At 39.7% G+C, this 23,379-nt stretch overlaps 1 protein-coding gene and 8 non-coding genes across 9 annotated transcripts; all 9 read left to right on the top strand.

Annotated features, from left to right (window-relative positions):
• The first annotated feature begins 5,408 nt into the window (after window positions 1-5,408).
• Window positions 5,409-13,356, top strand: rps8.S (ribosomal protein S8 S homeolog). Its single transcript, NM_001087374.2, is given in 6 exon segments — window positions 5,409-5,435; window positions 6,036-6,142; window positions 6,847-6,946; window positions 8,563-8,738; window positions 9,033-9,162; window positions 13,213-13,356. Coding segments are annotated over 6 exon segments (627 nt in total). The 5' UTR covers window positions 5,409-5,431; the 3' UTR covers window positions 13,323-13,356.
• On the top strand, window positions 6,669-6,771 carry LOC121393493. Its single transcript, XR_005961106.1, has one exon. It is a non-coding gene; the product is annotated as a small nucleolar RNA SNORD46 (small nucleolar RNA).
• Window positions 13,357-15,414: 2,058 nt separating the features above from the next.
• LOC121393459 lies at window positions 15,415-15,542 on the top strand. Its single transcript, XR_005961079.1, has one exon. It is a non-coding gene; the product is annotated as a small nucleolar RNA SNORA35 (small nucleolar RNA).
• A 2,160-nt stretch (window positions 15,543-17,702) lies between these two features.
• Window positions 17,703-17,776, top strand: LOC121393486. The gene has a single exon (XR_005961099.1). It is a non-coding gene; the product is annotated as a small nucleolar RNA SNORD55/SNORD39 (small nucleolar RNA).
• A 799-nt stretch (window positions 17,777-18,575) lies between these two features.
• LOC121393489 lies at window positions 18,576-18,646 on the top strand. The gene has a single exon (XR_005961102.1). It is a non-coding gene; the product is annotated as a small nucleolar RNA SNORD38 (small nucleolar RNA).
• A 238-nt stretch (window positions 18,647-18,884) lies between these two features.
• LOC121393492 lies at window positions 18,885-18,957 on the top strand. Its single transcript, XR_005961105.1, has one exon. It is a non-coding gene; the product is annotated as a small nucleolar RNA SNORD38 (small nucleolar RNA).
• A 1,608-nt stretch (window positions 18,958-20,565) lies between these two features.
• Window positions 20,566-20,636, top strand: LOC121393490. The gene has a single exon (XR_005961103.1). It is a non-coding gene; the product is annotated as a small nucleolar RNA SNORD38 (small nucleolar RNA).
• Window positions 20,637-21,164: 528 nt separating this feature from the next.
• LOC121393491 lies at window positions 21,165-21,233 on the top strand. Its single transcript, XR_005961104.1, has one exon. It is a non-coding gene; the product is annotated as a small nucleolar RNA SNORD38 (small nucleolar RNA).
• A 277-nt stretch (window positions 21,234-21,510) lies between these two features.
• LOC121393458 lies at window positions 21,511-21,640 on the top strand. The gene has a single exon (XR_005961078.1). It is a non-coding gene; the product is annotated as a small nucleolar RNA SNORA35 (small nucleolar RNA).
• The last annotated feature ends 1,739 nt before the right edge of the window (window positions 21,641-23,379 follow it).

The following is a 23,379-nucleotide window of genomic DNA, read 5'->3' as shown; positions in this document are numbered from 1 at the left end:
GTCTTATCTAGGAGGAAGATTGAACAGTTTCAAGACAGTTTGGGCTCAAAACATAAGAGACAAATGGGCGGTGGAGGTCGTATCAAAAGGATATCAAATGGAATTTGTAAGGAAACCCCACAACTCTTTCATCTCATCAGACAGACCAAGAACAAAAGAAGCCACAAAACATCTCCGACTCATAATAAGAGACTTATGGCGGAACAAAGTGATCTCAAAAGTCCACCCAGATCAAAGATTCAAGGGAATTTACTCCCATCTTTTCCTACGAAGAAAGGTAAATGGCGAATACAGAGTTATTTTGAACTTAAAAAACCTCAACAAAAACCTGAAGATTCCTACATTCAGAATGGAAACCCTAAGATCAATCACTGCAGCCCTATCCAAAGGAGATTGGATGGTCAAGCTGGATCTAAGGGACGCCTATTTACATATACCCATTTGGAAAGCTCACAGAAGATTCCTAAGGTTCAAAATTCTTGGAGAACATTATCAGTATGCAGCAATGCCTTTCGGGCTGGCAACCGCTCCAAGGATTTTCACAAAAATCCTAGCCCCAGTACTAGAAAACCTGAGGCTCAAGGGAATCCAAATTTATGCCTATTTAGACGACATCCTTCTCAAAGCACAGACGGTGGCAACTTTGAAGACTCATCTAATAATAGTACAAAGCTACCTGGAACAGTTAGGTTGGAAAATAAACAAGGAAAAGTCCATACTCATCCCCAGTCAGAGACTGGAATATTTGGGCACGATTTTGGATACCAAAAAGATGCTCTTGAGCCTTCCAGAGGTGAGAATGAAGGACTTAATCTCACAAACACACCAACTCATTCGCCACCCTATTACAACAACAATAATTTGCCAGAAGTTACTGGGGGAAAATGATCTCCACAATAGACTGTGTCAAATGGTCACAGCTACACTCCAGGATTCTCCAGTTCGATTTCCTGTCCCAATGGAACAGGAAGCAAGAGCAGGATCAACTCATCTATTTGGGGAAAGAAACATTGAAGAGTCTAACTTGGTGGACGCAAGCAGAGAACCTGTCAGTCCCCATGCCCCTCTTGGTAGATTATGGGATCACAATTACCACAGATGCCAGCAGTACAGGATGGGGAGCCCACCTGGGGGAACACAAAGTACAAGGTTGGTGGAACAAAGAAGAGAGTCAGAAATCATCCAACTGGCGGGAGTTAAAAGCAATCCACCTGAGCCTCTTAGCCTTCACTCCTCTAATATCATCGAAGGCAGTTCTGATCAAATCAGACAATACAACAGCGGTCAGATACCTCATGAAACAAGGAGGAACAAAATGCTGGAGCCTCTTATCCCTGACCATGACCATACTTACATGGGTAGAAAAGAATTTACTATATCTGAAAGCAATCCATATCCCGGGGAAAAACAACGAGATTGCAGACAAATTAAGCAGATCTCCCCCAATGGAAGGAGAATGGGAACTAAACAACCAAGTTTTCAGAACAATTTGGAAGAAATGGGGTCCTTTCAAGATGGACTTGATGGCGTCCAGGTTCAACAAGAAAATGCAAACATTTTGCTCTTGGAAACAAGATCCAGAGGCCACCTTGACGGATGCTTTATCAATAACCTGGAACTGGGGGCCGTTGTACATATTCCCTCCAATAGTACTGATCCCGAAAGTTATCAGGAAAATACTGGACGATCAAGCCAATGTAATCCTGATTGCTCCCTGGTGGCCAAGACGAGTGTGGTTCCCTCAACTTCTCAGACTGGCCAAAGGCAATTTCTGGAAACTGCCAGGAAGAAAGGATCTCCTCACTCAGCAGACACGGGTCCATCCCTATCCAGAAAAACTCGCTTTAACGGCTTGGCGTTTGAAAGTGAGAAACTGAGATCCCTAGGCCTTTCAGAAGGCTCAATCACCACCTTGCTAGCGGCCAAAAACACTCTACAACTGAAAAATATTACAAGACCTGGGAAAAATTCTCAGAATGGTGTTCCACCAGGAATACACTCCCCACACAGAACTCCGAATTACAAATAGTGGAATTCTTACAAAGTGGAGTGGAATTAAAATTGAGCAATTCGACCCTCAAAGGCCAGATTACGGCCATTTCGCATTTCTCAGGCATAAACTGGAGTTCCAGACCACTAATCAAAAGGTTTGTTCAAGCCCTAAAAAGAACGAGACCCTTATCTAAAACCAAAGTTCCCCCATGGGATTTAAGTCTGGTCCTGAAAGCCCTAACAGAGACTCCTTTTGAACCTCTGGACAAGGTACCTCTTAAAATGGTTAACATTAAGCTGGCGTTTCTTCTTGCCATAACATCTGCCAGAAGAGTGAGTGAAATTCACGCTATATCAGCAGAACCAGACAAAATCACTTTTTATAATGATAAAGTGATATTAAGAACTTTGGATGAATTTACACCAAAAGTGGTGTCAAAGTTTCACATGTCTCAAGACATTATACTACCTACCTTTTTTGAGAACCCTAGTTCCTTGGAAGAGGAGAAGTGGCATTCTCTAGATATTGTCAGATGCCTCAAAATCTACCTTGGAAGAACCAAGGAAATCAGGAAAACTAACTCGTTGCTAATCATTACTCAAGGTACAAGACTAGGTAATCAACCTACCAAAAAAACGGTGTCTAACTGGATAAAGGAATGCATCAGAATGGCATATTCACACCAGTCCCACACAGTACCCTCTCAGCTGAAGGCACACTCAACCAGAGGTACAGCTGCATCCTGGGCACTCCGGGCCCAGGTAACTTCAGAAGACATCTGCAAAGCAGCAGTATGGAGTTCGTGGGACACCTTTATAAAACACTACAAATTTGATGTTTACTCAAAGAGTCTTTCTAATTTTGGCTCTGCAGTTCTTAACTGTGCTCTAAATAATTAAAATTTCTTTGGCATAACCCACCCATGTATTGTCTGCTTCTGTATGTCCCTACAGTGCCCACTGCCATGTGTAAGTAACAGGAAAACAGAAAATCAATACATACTTACCGAGATTTTCGTTTCCTGTACTGGAACATGGCAGTGGGCAAAGCTTCCCAACCCTCGTTTTGGGGGAGTCAAGAAATCAAAAGATGGCGGCGCGGGGGAAGGGAGGTTAATTTATTCATTAGGAAGTTCCTGTTCCGTCTGCGACAGGAGGGATTAACCCTACAGTGCCCACTGCCATGTTCCAGTACAGGAAACGAAAATCTCGGTAAGTATGTATTGATTTTCTGTTGTCATTCTCTCCTGGCAGATCACTCTAAGAAAAAAAGGTGGGGGCCTTAAAGCTGCAGGGCAGATTACCCAGTAGGGGTCCCTACATACACCCGGGGGAAAAACCCATTTCGTCCCGACAATGGTTTAAACATCCCCAACATATATCAACTTACAGTACCATCACATCCACTTCTGGTATCCTCTCCTAAGGCATACCTGGTAACAATGGTCACTGTAAAGGAAACACAGCATGCACAATACTGTATCAAACATTTTCAATTGCATAATAAACATTGCAGTTGGTCAACTTTATTACACATCAGCAAAAATACTTCTCCCCCTCCCAAGGGTCCACACAGGCCAGTCCTTGGGTGCAGAAACACTACTCAGCGAGTAGGTGAAGGCAGAAGAAATGGTGGTGGGGATCAATAGTCCTGAATTAGAACCCACTTAGTCCAGCAGTCCTTCCAGCCACAAAAAACAAGCAAGCAACACTCTAGGCATCTCACTCTGCAGGAGTCCATAGAAGAGCTGTAGCAAACATCAGAAGAATCCATCCTCCAGGTTCTCCTCTTCCAGATCCATGATCCGGGATCACACATGAGCAGGAAATGGCTCCATCCGGGACATCCATCTTCCTCCCATCCAACTGACATCCGCAGGCCTTCGTGAAATTCGGGGCGAACCTCCAAGCCCGAACCCACGGCCAAATACTTCGAAGGAAATCCATACGATTCGAAGAATTCGTACGTTCCGTTTATCCACTTCGAAAAATTCGTACGATCCATTCGTACACTCCGACAAATTCGTACATCCATTCGTACGATTCGAACAAAACAATGCACAGCCTGGATTTAGGGAATCGAGCCCCACGTTGGGCAGCCAAAATGTAACACCTATTTGGGCTGCATAGCACGCAAATAGTTAAACTGTCCAGCTAGCAGTAGAAGCATGGGTTACACGCGACTTCACACAACAGGGTCAGGGCCTTCGCCATGTGGAAGTGTTCCCTCTATGGTGTAGTGCAACTACATCCCCCCAGGCTACTGTGCATACAACAAAAGATGGGCGCCAGGAGGTTCTTGCAGTAAAACAGAAAACGGTTTATTTAACTATGCACGAGGCAAGTGACCACAGGTTTAGTACTCACACAGGAGCTGAGGCAATAGCACATTTCTCACACAGAGCTGCAGACATTAGGCATTTCTCACAGAGGAAAGGTCTCCATTAGGCATTTGCAGTATTCACACACATTCCCTCCTGGAAGTTGTCAGGAAAGCAGCTTGTACCCTACAGTCCCTCTTCACTGAGGTCCCTGACTGGAGGCAACACATAAAGCCTCTGGGAAGCTACTCCCTTACTGCAAATCCTTGTTGGAGCTTCAGCTGCTCTTTCTCTCTCACCTCTCTGCCTTTCTCTCCTAGAGAGACTATAACAAGTCTGCCCTAGTGCAACTATTCCTCATTCACGGGGTTACCTGGTCCCCGACTTCTTCTTCCAAAGCACATGGGCCTTTCTGGGCCTAGCTGTGCCCAGGCTCTCCTGAGCACACCCAGCTGGATCACCATCCACAGGCCAAAGAGGAAGTGGCCACTCCCTACACACACTATATAGCAGTGTAGCAGGGGAGTGTCATTCTCTCCTGGCAGATCACTCTAAGAAAAAAAGGTGGGGGCCTTAAAGCTGCAGGGCAGATTACCCAGTAGGGGTCCCTACATGAACATTAGCTGTAAATCTAATAGCCAATGTCCAACAATTATCTTACCCTTTACTCATTTAAAGGGGACTGAATAGCCGTGTTTGTAGCGTGCTACGAAAAGCCAATGAAACCTTGTTAAAAGGTGCTTAAAAGTACGTCTAATTAAAGCATAAACGATCCCCAAAATTGATGCCTAAATTGTGAAGTAACTTTTCTAGTCAGTCCTGCGTAAAGTTTAGCGTGAAATTTGGGGCGAACATTTATTTAATACTCTAGATACGACAAAAATATTGTTGTATGGCTAATACAGTAACGTTTCACACATGTTTAATTTTGTTATCAGGTAAGGGCGCGCAGCAGCAACGTTGGAACACTGACAACATCACTTCAACCCAAAACAAAACAGTCTCGAACTAAGCGCAACACTTTTATGACGTATACTGCATGCACTCTCGCGAGATTGTAGAAGTAACAAACCGTCCCGAAATCCATTGCGTTTCCTCTTTCCAGCCAGCGCCTGAGAATGGGTAAGTCATGGCCGCTGTGCTGTCTGCGAAAGCTTTAGTTACAATCTGCATCCATCTCCCCGGTTGTCGAACATCAGCTGGTCGTTCGTCGTGGGGTTTTATAGTTGGGATTTACGGAAACCCAGGGCCGTGCAAATTGGATCAAAATGTTATCGCCGAGCCTTGTCTTAATAAACCTTTGCGAGAGATTGGCGCTGTGGATATTTGTCATGGTGGGCCGCGCTGAGTCAAGTTACACAGTGAAATAGAAAGGAGACTTTTAAATATTTCTAGCGTCTGTCCGAACTGCTAATGTGACACGCAAGACGTTTGTAAGGCCTTTACGTTGCAATTAAATCCTTTAATCACATGCTGTGTTTTTAGCATTTTTTCAGTTCCTTTGTTTCTGTTTCTTACAAATATTCAGCTTTTAGTTTAGTCAAACGGTCTATCTGTAGACCATGCCAAGTACTGGCTATTTTACTTTATAGTTCTGGTGCAGAATTGAGCCCATAGTGATGGCGGCTTCTCCTGGGATTGACACTAGACTGTTTTTTTTTTTGTTTTTTTTTTTAATTATTTTCCTTTTTAATGCAAGATTTCATTCGAATCCTTAAACAGGTATCTCAAGGGACAACTGGCACAAGCGCCGCAAGACTGGAGGCAAAAGGAAGCCATACCACAAAAAGAGAAAGTATGAACTTGGCCGTCCTGCCGCTAACACCAAGGTTAGATTTAAAATACACAAAAAGCACTTTTTTTTTTACAAGAATGGCACTAACTTGGTTTCATCTTGTTGTAGGGCACATTACTGGTGATGTATAGTGTGTTTAGCTATACATGAAGTGCTGGCAACCTGTGCCTTGCCAACAGAATAACATCAGCCATATTATTGTCTGCAATGCAGCAATTCTAGTATAATAGCGTATATAGTGCATAAAGTAGCCCAATTGTAAAATATAAGGATATTTTAAGTCACCGAGTAGTTCCATGTGTGGAGTGGAATAATTTTGTACAGGTCATGGAACTCTGAGGTTACTCTTAATAACCTTATATTTTCCAACAAGGGGTACTTTATTAAAATAAGTTTTAGTGAGTCATGTGACAAATGACATCACTACTCACCATTTACAACTGATGAAATCACGTCACCATTTAGAAGGATATCATTTACAAGATATTCATGGCTTTTGCTTATAATAAAACTAAGCGACTCTTTGCATGGGTATTTATAAAGCTCCTCATGTTTACGGCAATCTGTGATGAAACACTGTCCTTAGGCTTGCAGTTAGGGCCGTCTTGGCCCATTTTTTGCTGCCTGCCAGTGATAGGCCTGTCATAGTTACACTGATGAATTGCTTTTAGATCTATACAAAAAAAGCTGCTGTGGGTCAACATTCTCTTAACACTTTCTGCTGTCAAAATATTTTAGATCGGTCCTCGCCGTATCCACACTGTGAGAGTCCGTGGTGGTAACAAAAAGTATCGTGCTCTGAGGTTGGATGCTGGCAATTTTTCATGGGGCTCAGAGTGTAAGTTCAAATCTTTAGTGTTAAGCAATAGATTTTAAGGCTTTCCTTAAAGTGCTAGTGATATAAAGTATGCATTTACCAATTTGATTAGCCTGAACTTTTGACTTTATAGGCATATTAGAATGAAGCGATTACTTAATGTACCTGTATTTTGTTTATGCAAATGATTTTCATCACATTAGCAAACATGGCACTAATGCTGCACAATCATACCAGAAGATCCCATGGCAGGTGCATTTTTCCCAAAAAGCATGGTCCAGTGGGTAGTTAGTGAAGTAGAATCCTTATAGGGTTTGTTCACCTTCTGCTAAACTTTTAAATGATGTAGACTGATATTCTGAGTCAATTTGTAACGATTTTTTTTTTTATTTTAGGGCTTTTAATTTTTTGTTCAGTAGCTCTCCAGTTTTGAATTTCAGCAGTTATCTGGTTGCTAGGCTCCAGTTTACCCTTTCAACCAGGTAATTGTGTGAATAATAGACTGGAAGATGAGTAGTGGATGAAAAAAAGGTAATTGAAAAGTAACAATAACATTGCATCCTCAGAGCAGTTTATTGCCTGCTGGTGTCGGTGACCCCCACGTGAAAACTGGAAAAAGAAGAATGCTAATCAATTTATAACCTGCACAAAATGAAGACCAGTTGAAAAGTTGCATAGAATGACATTCTTAAACCTGGTAAAAGTTAACTTAAAGGTGAACAATCCCTTTAAGAGGGGAAATATAAAAATCTTACTAGCTTCATTATAATTTGCAGCAGCATTTAAACTGAAGGCATAAGAGCCAGATGCAGCACCCGAGACATGTATGGAGATTTGTATATCCCCTCTATGTGAACTTGGCTGTCATCAGGATCTGTGTACAAGGCACAGGCTTATAAAGTCCCCTCTCAGGGAGTCACTAAGTTAAATTATAACTGATTAGTGATGGGCGAATGTGACTCGCTTCTCCAAAATGCATTGACATCTTTGGGCGTCAAATTGTTTTTTGTTGCTCGATGCAACAATTTTTTTTCACCCGTTGGGTGTAGTTTTTCGCCAAAACATTTTACTTGTCACAAGAACAGATTAATTTCTGTTTTGACTAGGATGAGCAATGTAAGCATGAATAGCTGTGTGGAATGGAGTACATCAGGTGTCAAATATCTGTTGCTAAATGTTTAGCATCACCATATCTTCCCTTATCTTTGGCAGCCAACTTGACCTTATGTTACCCCCCCATGCTTCCCAACAAGTGTTTGGCATATGTTTATATGTCAGCAGTGCAAATGACAACTTTAGCTTTATGGGAGCTTTCGATGATCTTTTGATCTTGGATCTCTCTGTGTTAGGAAAAGACATAGTTACTCTGACTGCACTGCGTTTTTAAGGTACTTTGGAGCTGGGTTAAGGGGGCCTGAGCAAAAATCCCTGTGTGTGGATTTAAACCAATCCCCTCAACTACTTTAGAGAGGGTATTACACCCTTTTATTATGCAGAGATTTACAGGTAGCTACAAAATTCTGAATGTTGCAAGCAGAATCAACATGCTCCTACTAAAACCTTTCATCCTTATATCTGACTTTTACTTCATGTACATATAATACATGTAATGACCTCTGTGAAATATATATCTTCAGGTTGCACACGTAAAACTAGAATCATCGATGTGGTGTACAATGCTTCTAACAATGAGCTGGTTCGAACCAAAACCCTTGTGAAGAACTGCATTCTCCTGGTTGACAGCACTCCTTTCAGACAGTGGTTTGAGGCCCACTATGCTTTGCCACTAGGACGCAAGAAAGGAGCCAAACTTGTGAGTGTTTAACACAGCTTTGTCTTACAATTTGCTGTTTAGGTTTTTGAGCAACATTCATTTTACTGAGCTCATGCTAGTAAATTCTTTGATAAGTGTTTAACTATGGTAGGCTTCCACTTTATGCCCAGTTCATTAGACAAGAAGTCTACCTGATAACTTCCCTATGTAAAAGCCTCCAGATAGCTGTGATTGCATTTCTTTATGTATCTATAGTATGGTACATTGAGTATAAATTTTGCTACAAATTATACATTTTTTGATGTTTGCTATACTTAACATCTTACATTTTAGACCCCCGAAGAGGAAGAAATCCTGAACAAGAAACGATCCAAGAAAACGCAGAAGAAATATGAGGAGAGGAAAAAGACCGCAAAAATAAGCCCACTTTTGGAAGAACAGTTCCAGCAAGGCAAACTGCTTGGTGAGTTTTAAAATTTTGAGTAAGGTACAACTGAATGTAATTTCTTCTAATCGCATACAGAATGTTTCAATCTTCAAGCTTGTTTCAGTGAAATCGCACAATCCAGAAATCCACTTGGATGCAAGATTTAGTAAGGGATTTTTTATGTCCTAATCCATTAGAATTGTTTTGCACCTTCTGGTGCATATTGATAGGTATCACTAGTAGGTGCAAAATGCATCTAAACTAAAGGAATATAAAATAAGCAATTAAATTTACTGCATCGAAGTAGAGTTCCAGAGTGCAGAATTTCTTTGAAAGAAGCGGGACCTTTTTCTGCTTAAGTTAATGGGTTTCAGGGCTTGGCACCTTAGGTCTAAATCGTGAGTTATAGCTTCTCTGTAGAAGCAGTGATTTGGGTTAAAGCAGTGCACAAGTGCCAAAGTTTGTTCCTTGTGGCTCACCTCTATGTGAGGGGCTCAGGACATGATGCACCTGAGCCATTTGTTAAATTTGTGTGCAGAGCTTCTGAATCCATGTTAGGGCTTTCATTTGTTGTACAAAACTATAATATATATTTATAACAAACAAGGGAAATTTGTGCTCACCACTAATTTTTAAAACCATTAGGTGGGGTGCAATGAGGCTGTGACTCTGTGTGATAAATATTTGCTTGTTGTGCTCTGCATTATTGGTAATTGTAGAAAATAGCTGGGATTGCCATATATCGCTTCCACTGTTAGGGGCAGTGTTGCATGTAGTGCTTTGTTGCCTATTGATCACTTGTCCCATGGGTGACTGCATCCAACATTTAATCTAGAAGAATGGAAATAGCCACACGTAAAACACTTTGCATCCAAAAAGCGTGGAATCGTGCATTTTCTGCTATTAAGTTGGATCAGTGCAGTAAGATCTGCATTCGTCTATCATTATCTTGATAGTTAAATGATTCAGAGGAGCCCACAGTTATAATATCTAGTATGCAGTAGCCTTAAGACAAATGAAAATTTATTTGGAAGTCTTCAGTGATTATAAGTGAAATAGAGCAAAAATGTGACCTAGAACCACTTATCTACTGTTCATGTATACGTCTCAGGGCAGCTGCTAGGGATATCTGACAAGTGAGAAGATGGTGGGGTGGCACTCGGTCGATTAGTATCTTGCACAAGTATATTTTTTTCATCTGAGGATTGGCTGAACTGTGATGTGCGGTTAACAAATACAAACTGCTACTACCCCCTGCTTGTCCTGTAAGTTCCAACAGTTGTGTTGGCATGCTTGGCATAATATCAGAATTTGTATAAGGTTCATATTTGCCTTAGTTACTTTTTGTGTTTATATTTGAGCATAGTTATTTGTGTAAAGGTCAGACAAACTTCCTTTTTAATCCATCAGTAACTTTCTAAAACCTTCTCCTTGGTGAAATGCAGTGTTTTTTTTTTTTTTTCCCAATGGTGACATCTGTATATTGCCATCAGTCCATGCTCCAGTGGAGTTAATAGAAGGTAATCCCAAGTATTGGATCTGTTCTCCAGAATGCTTGGGACCTGATATTTCTGGATAACTGATCTTTGTTTCTGAATGTTCAGACATCTGTGGACTAGAAAATCATGTCAATGTTAAATTAACCCAATAGTCTGCTTTTGCTTCCATTAAGGATATAATTATATCTATTTGATCAGGATCGATGTATTTTATTAGAGAAAAAGGAAATTTTAAAAATTTGGATTATTTTATAAAGGTGGCCTTTCCGTAATTAGTTTTCTGGATTAATATTTTCCGGATAACTGATCCCATACCTGTACAGTAATTTAGGTGAAATAAGTCTTTGTTCAACCTATTTGAACCTATCCTAACGACTAGTTAATCAAGAATGCAAAAAAAATCTGACTCCAAAATAGCAGTTCCTCAACAATCATTGTGCCAAGAGCCAATTTCGGTAACCCTGCATTTTCTTCCTTACTAAAAAAAAAAATTAAACCCTTCCTTGAAGATACCTGCAGCATAGCCACTTCAGGATTATAATACCACAACTTTACATCTCCTGGAATAAAATCTATATTGCATATGGAACCTCATTTCTTCTAATCTCAGCATCTGCTGTTTGCTGGAAGGGTCCACTGATAAATAAAATCTCAACAGTTAATGTATAGCCCTCTAATATATTTATATATAGCTATCCTATCCACCTTGAACACCTTTTTTTTCCAGTGTAAACATTCCCAACCAACTTAGTCAGCTGTAAACTTTATTGCCATAGCTGCTGTTTTGGACCTTTTCTATTTCAGTAATATGCTTTTTAAAGTCTAGATACTATAAAGCACTGCACACCAGAGCTTTTAAAAGGTTAAAATGACCCCATTTCGCAAATATATACCGCAATTGCAAATTGTCTCAAATATCATGCTCTGTCATACGAAGTTTAACGGTGAACAACCCCTTAAAGGAGAACTACACCCTAAAGATAAATGTGGCTAAACACCATATTTTATATTCTGAACTGATTGCACCAGCCTAAAGTTTCAGCTCCTCAATAGCAGCAATGGTCCTGGAGTTCAAACTTGTCACAGGGGGTCACCATCTTGGAAAAGTGTCTGCGACACTCAGTTGGTTCTGAGCAGCTGTTGAGAAGCCAAGCTTAGGGGTCGTCGCAAAATATCAAGCAGAAAATTAATTTGTTTACTGTAATATAAGCTGATGCTACAGGGCTGATTGTTAAATTCTGATGCTGCCATGTAGCAATTATCTGTATTACTAATCCACTTTATATTGTGACATTTATGTTCTATGTGTACTGCACATGCACCATTGGCATTTATCCCCTGACCCTTCTGCACCACTTCCTCCCTCGTTGATCCGAATTAACCAAATCTGAGGGTATTCTAAAGTGCTTGAGTACACATTTTCCTTGTCTTTTCTTTATTTTCCTGATAACTCGTTTAGGGTAAGGACACACTGGCAGATTTGGGGAGATTAGTCGCCCCGGCAACTAATCGCCTTTTCTTCGGGGCGACAATCTCCCCGACCTGCTTTTCTCTACCTTCCCGTCGGCTATAATGAAAAATCTCCAGTGGTGCTTCGTTTTCCGAAGTTGCCTTACAAAGAATTGTGTGAAAACTCAAATTTTGTATTCAGACCTGAGCGCACAGTATTCATTTTAAGGTTTTAGTTTTCCTTTAAACTGGTTAGGTTTTGCTATTCACAGTCCTCCTCAATGCTGCAAGCTGGCCTCTTAAGGTCTATGCAGATTAATTTTTCAAGGATATATTATCCAAGATCTAACATGTGCACCTTGTTTGGCACCAAAGAAAAAACAAAATCTTCACTGGTTTCTTACTACTGAATATCAAATGCAATTGTGTAACATTTTTAGTGCAGAAGCTCAAAGCTACATTTTATTTTTGTAGTGATGATTTACAAAAAGCACACTCCAGTTAGCATGCAAGCTCCTTTTACAAGAGTAGAGGGGTTAATGTGCGCATATCATAAGTTATCCTGGTAAAACTGGCAGACAATTGTATACCTTCCAATATAATGTTGACAGACCCAGGCAAGAACTTCAGTATCTTTGTCTTATTATTTATTTCCAAGCAGCTTAGGTTAATCAGAAATAGATGTATCAATGTACAATAAAATTTCCAGTTCTGTATTGCAGTGTGCCTCTCCATATAGGGGCTCACACCTAGGAATATATATTTATCAGAGATTGTAAACCCCTCCCCCCTGCTCCTACCCAGCCCACTTGTGGACATTTGTGAGTAGGTGACTGGTGGGATACACACCTGAGGAAGGGGTTTTCCCCCCAAAGCTTGTGTGAATTCCGCTGGAATAAAATGTTTTAAAGGCAAAGCCTGAGGATGGTGTGCTTCATATCCTATTATTCAAGGGTGGGATACTCCTCACTTAGTCATGCATGCCTTAAATGTCAAGAAACTTAATCAATGCAAGCCTTATTCTTTGAACTCCTTTTAAACACAGCGGTGGTCTTTAAGTGGATATAATGCTTACCTTGTACATGCTTGGTATGCCTATATTTGCTTCTATAACCACTTGGTTTTGTTTGTTTTGCAGCATGCATAGCATCCAGACCAGGTCAATGTGGTAGAGCTGATGGTTATGTACTGGAAGGGAAGGAGTTGGAGTTCTACCTGAGAAAGATCAAGGCTAAAAAGGGCAAATAAACATGTTAACACCCTTATCATCAAATAAATGTTATTAAAACAAGTTTTTTACATTGTGTATCTTTATTTTCTGTACAATACCGTAACACACTGTCAACATGTCAGACTTTAAACAAAGAGGGCTCGTTATGTACTGACTAAACATGTGTGAATTTACTCGTGTAGGCATTTTTTGTTCTTGTGTTCTCCACATTGGGGATTGATAAAACTATTTGCATTTGTTCTGGTCTTAATTTTTACAGAGAAATTACTGTAGCCTGAGGACTAGACAGTGCTATAAAGCATGTTTTAGAACAGGACTTCTGGCTAATTTGCCTTGCATTTTTTTGGCCACAAGATTTTCTTATTTCATTTGTCCCACTCTCAAGAGATCATATACTGCCATGCAATGTAAGGAAGTTTGCCTGGTACTATATAAAACCTTTTTGCCTTTTATGTGCACTTTTTTTTTTCCCCCACATTGCAATTTGCAAGTTGCAGGTATAAATGTTCACTTCAGCAAAATAGCATGAATAGATACAGTACAACTTTGAGTGAGGTGGTGATCCTGACGGCACACTTTTTCCATGGATGCCTGTTGGCTTTTCCTTACCTTGAAAAAGTTACCTGTTTTTGTGATCTTTCTAAATGATACATGTGGAAGCAGTTGCTACTATTTTGCCGTTATAGCCCATGACATAATACTCACACTTGTACTTAATTTTTTTTTTTAATTACAAACTTTAGATTTTTTCTTGTTGCTAGGTCAGAAAAGGTTTCAACTACATTTGAAAATGGTATTGCTAAAAACTTCTCCAGACAACAAAACCTGTCCTGTGTTCTTATGCAAGGAGGAATTTTGGTTAAGGGATTCCCTAAGCATTAGGCTGGCAGCTGCATCCCCATCTTCACAAATCTGTATGCATATCAATTGTGGGGGGAGGTTAACCCCTTCTCTCTGTTCTGCCTCCAGATTTAGCCAAAAGTTCATCAGTGGGCTAAGGGATTTTTAGAGCGTTATGGCCCTTCTCTTATCTATAGATGAACTAGAATATGAAGGAGCAAATTGCATTAAGGCTGTCTTTACACTAATTCTGACTAAAAATGCATATGCGCCATTTAGCGGGGCAAAAAAATCCTATTTACTTGAAAACCCATCTCTGGTAGTTGCTTACTTGACATTTGAATATATATGGAAGGATAAGGAAGCTGGTGTACCTGGAACACTCAAGATGAATTGCAGAGGAGACTTTTATTGTGATCACACATCGCTCCTTTAAGATAAGTATACTTTTGACAACACTTAATTGTTTATGCTTCCATTTCTGGACACCATGTTCCTATTTTTAGCAGTATGTCTGATGTATTCAGATGAAGACATGAACCATTGAATTAGTATCCAGGCACTGCAGATTTACACCATGGTTCTTCCTTTTAACCAGGTGAGTCCCCTATGAAAATGTAATGATATATTGCATTATGTTTAACTTCTTTTTGTAATTTGTGATGTCTTCTGTTAACTGTCCAGTTCTGCTACTGCAGCTATTTGATATTTCTTAATCTGAAGAAAAGTTGATCATAAGAGCTAGTTTGGGGGTCTGACTATTTGTCTTTTTTGTATTCAACTCAATGCTTTGAATTGTTTTTTTACTTTTTATTTTTTCCCCCTCTTCCTTTCTTCAGATAACGTAACAATCTGTGAACACATCGCTCATTATGCTACAGAGTGAGTATGCAGTGTTTTAATTTGCTAGACTACTTGTTTGTTCTCTTGCAGTCTGCTTAGATGGAGTAATAGTGCAGGGTGGTGGCTGCTTTTAGTACATAACCAATTGTTTACATCTACATCATCCTGGTGCTACTAATATGTGGTGCTATGGCATACTGGGGAATTTGTGTCCTGTGGGAAATCTTCCTACCCATGGGTTACAAATCCCCCCCCCCCCCCAAAATACCTTTGCATAGGTTGCCATTTGCTACCTCCGATACTGAAACCTATGAATCGTTATGTTGTTGGTATAAGCAGGCTAATGCATTTTTTTTTTTTTTTTTTTTTTTTTTTTGGCAATTGCAGTTAAGCATGGCAAACTAATCCCATGTGCCACTACCAAGTGTGCACTGATAAATGTCTTCTGGTCCTTGCCTTGACTTTGGAGTCTTGTTTCAGTGCAAGAACAATTCCTTCTTGCAGAAAGATCAGGTTGTAAAGTAGCCTGACCTTTCCGAGAGTTGGGTACATTTTGTAATACCTTGTACTTGTAATCAGTCAGCGCACGGCATGTGAACAAAAGATGGGCAATAGTGTACAGGGCATGTAAATGGAATTTTGATTTTATTCTTGTATTCACTAGGGATGGTTCCCACCCCCAGCATGCAAGGAATAATTTGGAGATGGAAGACTAACTTAAAATATATATGTGCACAAAATTTCTTGTAATTTTTTAGTAATAAAAATAGATTTCTATTTCTGTCAAATCCTTACAATGAGCCACCTTCACAGAATTTTGCATCCAGTAAAACGTGGTGGCTCAGTCAAATTAAACTAACACATGGTGAAAGCATGTTTCATGGATTTTCGTGACCAAAATGTCTGCTTACAACTTTTTTTTTTTTTTTTGATTCAGAGCGGGACAACTGCGTGAAGTAAATATGCACCAAGTTCAAATTCCTGCTAAGTACGTTTTATAACTATTTGATATGGTGGAGTTCACAAGGCTGCTGGTGAGTGTGTGTTGTCTTCCCATTTAGTCCACTTAGATTTTGAGACTTAAGTGAAGGTTGCTTGAGTAGAGGCAGGCTGAAAACAAATCGGGGATATTGTTTTCTTTGCTTACTGTATATACCAGTGTATAAGCAGAGTTTTTCAGCATCCAAAATGTGCTGAAAAAGTCTACCTCCTTATACTCGGGTCAGCGGTACCAGAGTAGCTGAGATTGCAGTCACTTTTAATCATTCCTATACCAACAGTACACTTGGGGAGAGACTGCAATATCCCACAATGCCCTCTGTTGGTTACATGAAAGAATAACAGTGCGCCCTCTGTTGGTTATATGAAAGAATAACAGTGACTGCAATATCACACAGCGCCATCTGTTGGTTGTATGAAAGAATAACAGTGACTGCAATATCACACAGCGCCATCTGTTGGTTGTATGAAAGAATAACAGTGACTGCAATATCACACAGCGCCATCTGTTTGTATGAAAGAATAACAGTGACTGCAATATCACAGCGCCCTCTGTTGGTTATATGAAAGATTAACAGTGACTGCAATATCACACAGTGCCATCTGTTGGTTGTATGAAAGAACAGTGACTGCAATATCACAGCGCCCTCTGTTGGTTATATGAAAGATTAACAGTGACTGCAATATCACACAGCGCCATCTGTTGGTTGTATGAAAGAATAACAGTGACTGCAATATCACACAGCGCCATCTGTTTGTATGAAAGAATAACAGTGACTGCAATATCACACAGCGCCATCTGTTGGTTGTATGAAAGAATAAGTGACTACAATATCACCGCGCCCTCTGTTGGTTGTATGAAAGAATAACGCTGACTGCAATATCACACAGCGCCATCTGTTGGTTGTATGAAAGAATAACAGTGACTGCAATATCACACAGCGCCCTCTGTTGGTTATATGAAAGATTAACAGTGACTGCAATATCACACAGCGCCATCTGTTGGTTGTATGAAAGAATAACAGTGACTGCAATATCACACAGCGCCCTCTGTTGGTTATATGAAAGAATAACAGTGACTGCAATATCACACAGCGCCCTCTGTTGGTTATATGAAAGATTAACAGTGACTGCAATATCACACAGCGCCATCTGTTGGTTGTATGAAAGAATAACAGTGACTGCAATATCACACAGCGCCCTCTGTTGGTTATATGAAAGAATAACAGTGACTGCAATATCACACAGCGCCCTCTGTTGGTTATACGAAAGATTAACAGTGATGGCAATATCAAACAGCACCCTCTGCACATGGTAGTGGGACAGTGGGACAATGCGCACAGTAATCCGTTTGGCAATTCTCTGTCACCATCAACTTTGCAAAGAAGTCCGGTTGATCGCTGTGGGGGTCGCTTTGGCAGAATGTGCGCTGCTGGGAGACAGGGCTGTAGTTGTGTCTAGGCTTATACTAGAGTCAAAGTTTTCGTAGGTAAAATTAGGTACCTCGGCTTATACTCGGGTCGGCTTATACTCGAGTATATACGGTATGTTGGATATTTAAGAAATGTTCAAGGATGTCCTAACAGAGGGCTATCTCCTGTTAGCCTGATAGTTTCCAATTTATGGGTGCATAGAAAAACTAATGGTCAATACAAAATACCTATAGTGTCAGTTCATTATCTTTAGCTTAGTTTTTGTATTCTCTTCTCATCCAGAGTGTTAATGATGTAAAATGCTGCTAAAGCTTAACTTACTGTGTCGAAAACAACCTTGGAGAACTGAGCACTCTGTTTTTAACGAATGGTTGGTGTCTGCCAAAAAGTACTATTTTTAAATGTTTTTGTACACTTTGTAGATTTGTTTCTAGTGTGGGCAAGAGCAAGTCATCATGAAACAACTTACAACACAGCCCAGCCAGCCCCCTTCCCTTGTATGCATATTGTTTTGATGGACAGCTTCTTGAATTCACACAACCAGCATGATGGGAGCAACTTGGACAAGCAAAGGTGGGCACATAGAGGTGTGTTCAGATTATTGTTGATGAGGACTTTGGGCTGTCTTTAATAATAAGCTGTTGAGCAGCAATCAATGAGATCGCTCTTCCATCCATTTTGTTGTTTCAAACATTTGACCCCTAACAGGAAGTCTCTGCACTGTAGAGCATAAAATCTTCTTAATTTAGATTCCAGCATGGTATTTGAGTGGCTTATTCATTCCATATTTAATTTACTTGGTGTTCAATAAAAATAGGAATTTGCCTCAAAATACTGAATCTCACTTAAGTGACTACTATCTCTACAGTATGCACCATTTAAAAGTGCACAAAAGTCTCTCTGCTAGTTTCTTCTAACAAATAACCAGTTAAAAAGCACTATGGGAGCTATACATCTAGCCGGGGGGGGGGGGGCAGAATAAAGATGAATTAAAAAAAAAACTAAAACCATGAATATATGTAAAAACCCTACATGGAACACTTGAGTCAAATGCTTATTGTTTTTTCTTTCTACAGAGCCACCTATTGTGGTAATATCATTTTAGTATGATATATTGTAGTAGGTTTAATTGCAATTGTATATAGCTTGTAGTGTCTTCTGCTGATGATAACTTTGTCCAGTTCTGCTACTGAAACTATGCGATGATATTTCTTAATCTGAAGAAGACAGCTTGATCATAAATAATGGTGTAAGGTTTTGGACCTGTAGCTTTAGTTTATTTAGCCATTTTTTATGCAACTCCATAATGCTCATGTTTCCCCTCTTCTTCCTGTCAGAACAACCAAATCGGTGAACACCTGCTCCCTAGTCTTTTGTCCAATTGTGTGAGTATCAATAAGTGTAATGCATAAATGACTATTTGTTTAATTTGAAGTGCCTTTAAATCTAAATAGTGGAGATAAGTCTTCTGTTGATGATAACCTTGTCCAGTTCTGCTACTGAAACTATGCGATGATATTTCTCAATCTGAAAAAGACAGCCTGATCATAAGTTAAAAAGATTTTCGTCCTTCGGTATAACACCTTTTTTTTGTATTTGTATCCCTCCAGAAAAGTAACTAAACAAGTGGAGAACACCTACTTATTGGTCTCTTCTTCTGTGAGGTGAGTATGCTGTGTTTAAAGGAGAAATAAAGGGCTAATGACTGAGGGCTTACAAACAAATTGGCAAACCATCTTTAAGTTTGGCCCTGGCTGTATTTACAAATGAAAATTCTTAACTTGCTGTGTTGAAAACAACCTTGGAGAACTGAGCACTCCGGTTATTTGCATGTGGATGATGGTGCCTGGCCAAAGATGCTATTCTTAAATATTCCTATTTATCTTGTAGATCCCAAGGTCTAATTGTAGCGTGGGATTGATGATGCTATCATGAATCTCGCATATTCACCAACAGTTACCCCTACATGTCTGCGCATTGTCATTGGTTTGATGAGCAGGAACACCCTACTCACAACTCGGGTTGATTGTACAGCACAAAATTGCCCATTGCAAACGCTGAGTACACTACTGTCAAATAAATGCCAATGTGTGGGTATGGAAGGGGGATTCCTGGACTTTTTCACTGCAATATTCTTGATGCAGGAGTTAATGTCAGATAATCATTGACAGTTAGATCCAATATATCTTATAGGGGGCACATTTTGCCTAAAATCACGAGACATCCTCTCTACATGTAGAACTTGTGCAAAAGGCAGTTATTTTTAGATTTTGTTTATACTGGAATTGGTTATTTGAATGAGCTCCAATACATTTGGTAGGAAAGGGAGCCTCCCTCCCCCATGAGATATATTGGATCTAACGTCAACGAATATCTGACACCCAATTGCTGCAAGAAGACAGAATGAAGTGAAGCAAATGCTGATATAGTAAAGCTAAACTTGATTTCAGAAATGGTACAGAATTTAATTGATTGTGTTTCGAAAGTTATACATTATTGAATTTTTGATGAAGCATATGTTATTTTCATTTTCACAATAGTTCCCCTTTAAAGGAAACTTATTCATTGGAGGGTACCAATATGTTACATGTTTCTCCCTTAGCAACCCCTTCCCCCATAGTGAATATTTTTTTACCCCTAGCATCCTTTGTGAAGTCTTTGATTCACCCATGATTAACATTGCTACATTGCTGGTCATATTGCTCATTCCAAGCAATTTGATTTTGTCACCTACAAGTGGGAACACACAAGCAAAAATCTAATCAACAACCTCAGTTGCTTTTTTTTTTTTTTCTCTCCAATCTTAAATTTGCCCCTAAATGTGCAATCTGTCTGCTAAGGGACCCCTGACATAGGTGACTGCTGTATCATTAGATTCACCTGCAGTGTGCAGTTGCGTCATTCTTGCATAACGAGACTTACAATAAACTTATAAGAGGAGCCAGGGGCTGTTTTAGATATACATCTGTCCTTGAAAGACATGGAATCCACTACGTTTTCCTAGCCTAGTTGTGCTACAGAATTTAATCTGAACCAAAGAGATGAAGACACACAGGTAGAAAATCCTCTTGCAGGTGGCAGGGTCAAACAGTGTTTGAATATGTCTTTCGTGTATTCATTTGTTTTTTGCTAATTTTTGTAGTCTTCTTATGATGAAACCTCTGTCCAGTTCTGCTACTGAATGGCAAGCGATGAAACCTTTGGTACTGAAGAAGACTTAATTTGCCAATTGCTACTTTATTGATTTTGGTCAAATACAGGATAGATGCCTGTGCTACTTGTTTGGGAGGGGCAGTTAGATGTTAAATGTTTGTTACCAATATGTTCCTTACCCCCCCTATATATCAAAATATTGACCCTTGCATACATGTTCAACATCAAAGGAAGAATTGATGTGCCTTTGTGAGTCTTGCTTGGAACATCATATCAAAACACATTGCAAATGGCAGTGTAGCTTTTAGATTTTTTAAGTGATTTCAAGTTTAGATTTCAAGATAGAGTTTAAGTTAAACTCTATCAGTCTTGACAATCAGTTTAATGGTTTATAATTACATTTCTGCTTTTTTTTTTTTTTTTTTACTGAACCAGTTAAAAACATGACGGACCATTGAATTAACCATTGTCTGCGAATTTGCACCATACTTTTAATCAGGTGAGGATTTTAATTATCTCTGCTGAGCTTCCTGTAAATGATGAATTGTTGAATTGGGTTTAATTGCCATGTATCTAATATGTGGACACTGCCTTCTGCTGATGATAACTTTGTCCAGTTCTGCTACTGAAACTAAGATGATATTACTCAATCTGAAGAAGACAACTTGATCATAAATGTTAATTTTTACTAGGGTTTGCTCTGTATAACATTTTTTTCCACCTCCCTCCAGGTAACCAACCAAACAAGAGAAGTGCTCCTGTGGTGACTATGCTGCTATGCTATGTTTTTAATTTGCAATAAATAATGCATAAACCAATTTTACTGTGTGTGGTCTATATCCTTCCATGTTGAGGGGGTAAACTGCTTGTGTGTAATGTCTGCCCTCTGTATTGCTCTGCTGGGTGCCTGGTACTGCTACTTTTTTTTCGTATAAAGGTGCACTGATAAGTGTCTTCATGGTCCTTTCCTTGATCTTGGAGTCTCATTCCAGTGCAAGAATAATATTCCTTCTTGCAGAAAGATCAGGTATACTATAGCCTGACCTTTCCGAGAGTTGGGTACATTCTTTGGACTTTTGCCTGTTCTCTCCTGCAGGTGAGCTGCTGCACTACTCAGTCTGCTGGTTTTCTTAGTTCTGTTCCTCTGTTATGCATTATATATTTAATCCATTAGTTAGTGGGGCTGTTATGTATCGAAGAACCGCATAACAATTTTTCACAGATATAAATAAAATTTTATGGCTAATAACTTGCTGGCGATGGGTCCCAGCCGCTGCCATCCAATGAATGTGGGCTGGTTGAGTCGTTTGCTAAAGAAACACTCGAGCCAGTATTATGCTGCCAAAATTTTTACTGAAATTCTAATATGAACTTTGCGTGCGTTATCAAAGTGCCCACATCACGGGTATGTCTTCTCCAGGAATCTTTATATTGATTATAAAATAAAATGATGGTTTACCTCTTCTGTTTGTGTGGTCTTCTTGATGGAAGATGTAGAAATGTATACATTAGTGCCATCACAATGATGCAGCTGTCTGTTAGTAATGTGTGGTGGTTAAGAATGCCATGTATTGGTGTGGGCCACCTATCATTACTAATGAAAATAAGTATTGGCTGTTGGTATTACCTTTACCCATTTATCACACATTTTCATGTGGCAGCATGTTTGCTCTGTGCGAGTCATAAGCAGATTACTTGCAAAGATGCATTTATTTTTATCAAGGTGTAGGGGGTATAGTGACATAATGACACTTCACTATGGGAGTTTCTGAATGTATGTTAATCCTAGTCTCCAGTTTAGGCTATACATCAGATAATCCAGGTTCTGGATCTGTTATCTGAAAAGCAGAGTCATGTAAAGCTTGCTTACAATGTAATTTTCCTACCGCACACCTGTAGTTCACCAGTCCTGCAATGGTGGTGTGTTCTTCCATTGACCCTGCCTGGTCCCCTGGCAACGTACACGTATAGAAACTGATCCGCAAACACTTGAGTTTATGCAGTCGGGGAGCGGACCCCTTTTATTTTGCCACCAAACGCATCATTTTCATCAGGGTGTTCCCCCCCCCAAAAAAAAACGTTTGTGTTTGGTAGCAAAATAAAAGGGGTCCACTCCTCCGACTGCATAAACTCGTGTGTGCGGATCCGTTTCTATACGTGTGAGTCATGTAAAGGCCATCTCCCATTTTATCCCAACTTTTTATTTTTTGAGTAACATTTTATACAAAATCCAATTCTAGCTCTTTAACTTCTATCCAGCAGTGTTCTAGATACAAATGCTGTGTTCTAGAGACAGCATTTTAGGTTTGTCTGCAAAAAGTTGGTGAACAATTGTTAAAGTATTCAAAAATAAATGGCAAAGGTTAACAAGAGAAATCTAGTTCTGGTATGGTGTGCCCCTTCCAGCAAATTCTTGCTGTGGCCTGATTCTTTCTGCTAGACGGGGGGGATAAGGGGATGCCACTGTCACGCTTGTGGCCCCTGAGAAATACACAAGTTTCTGATTGGGGATCTGTGGTAATGGAGATAGAATGAATGAGACTACATAGAATCTATGCATACAGCATCTGCATAAAATCTCCGTATACAGTGGCATTTTTCATTGATATGGTTTAATGCAAAGATGCAGTAATTAATGATACCCTCATATGAAGTGCTTTACATAAATGGTTCAGTGACTTCTATCCAGATGTTTAAAGGAGTTGTTTGAGTTAACGTTAAGTATGATGTAGATAGTGATAGTCTGAGGCTATTTGCAAATTATTTTTATTTTGAAATCTTTAGCTTTTTATGCAGCAGCTCTCCT

This window comes from Xenopus laevis, chromosome 4S (genome assembly GCF_017654675.1).
Source record: "Xenopus laevis strain J_2021 chromosome 4S, Xenopus_laevis_v10.1, whole genome shotgun sequence".
NCBI classification, from domain to species: domain Eukaryota; kingdom Metazoa; phylum Chordata; class Amphibia; order Anura; family Pipidae; genus Xenopus; species Xenopus laevis.
This window is presented reverse-complemented; position numbering and strand designations above follow the sequence as displayed.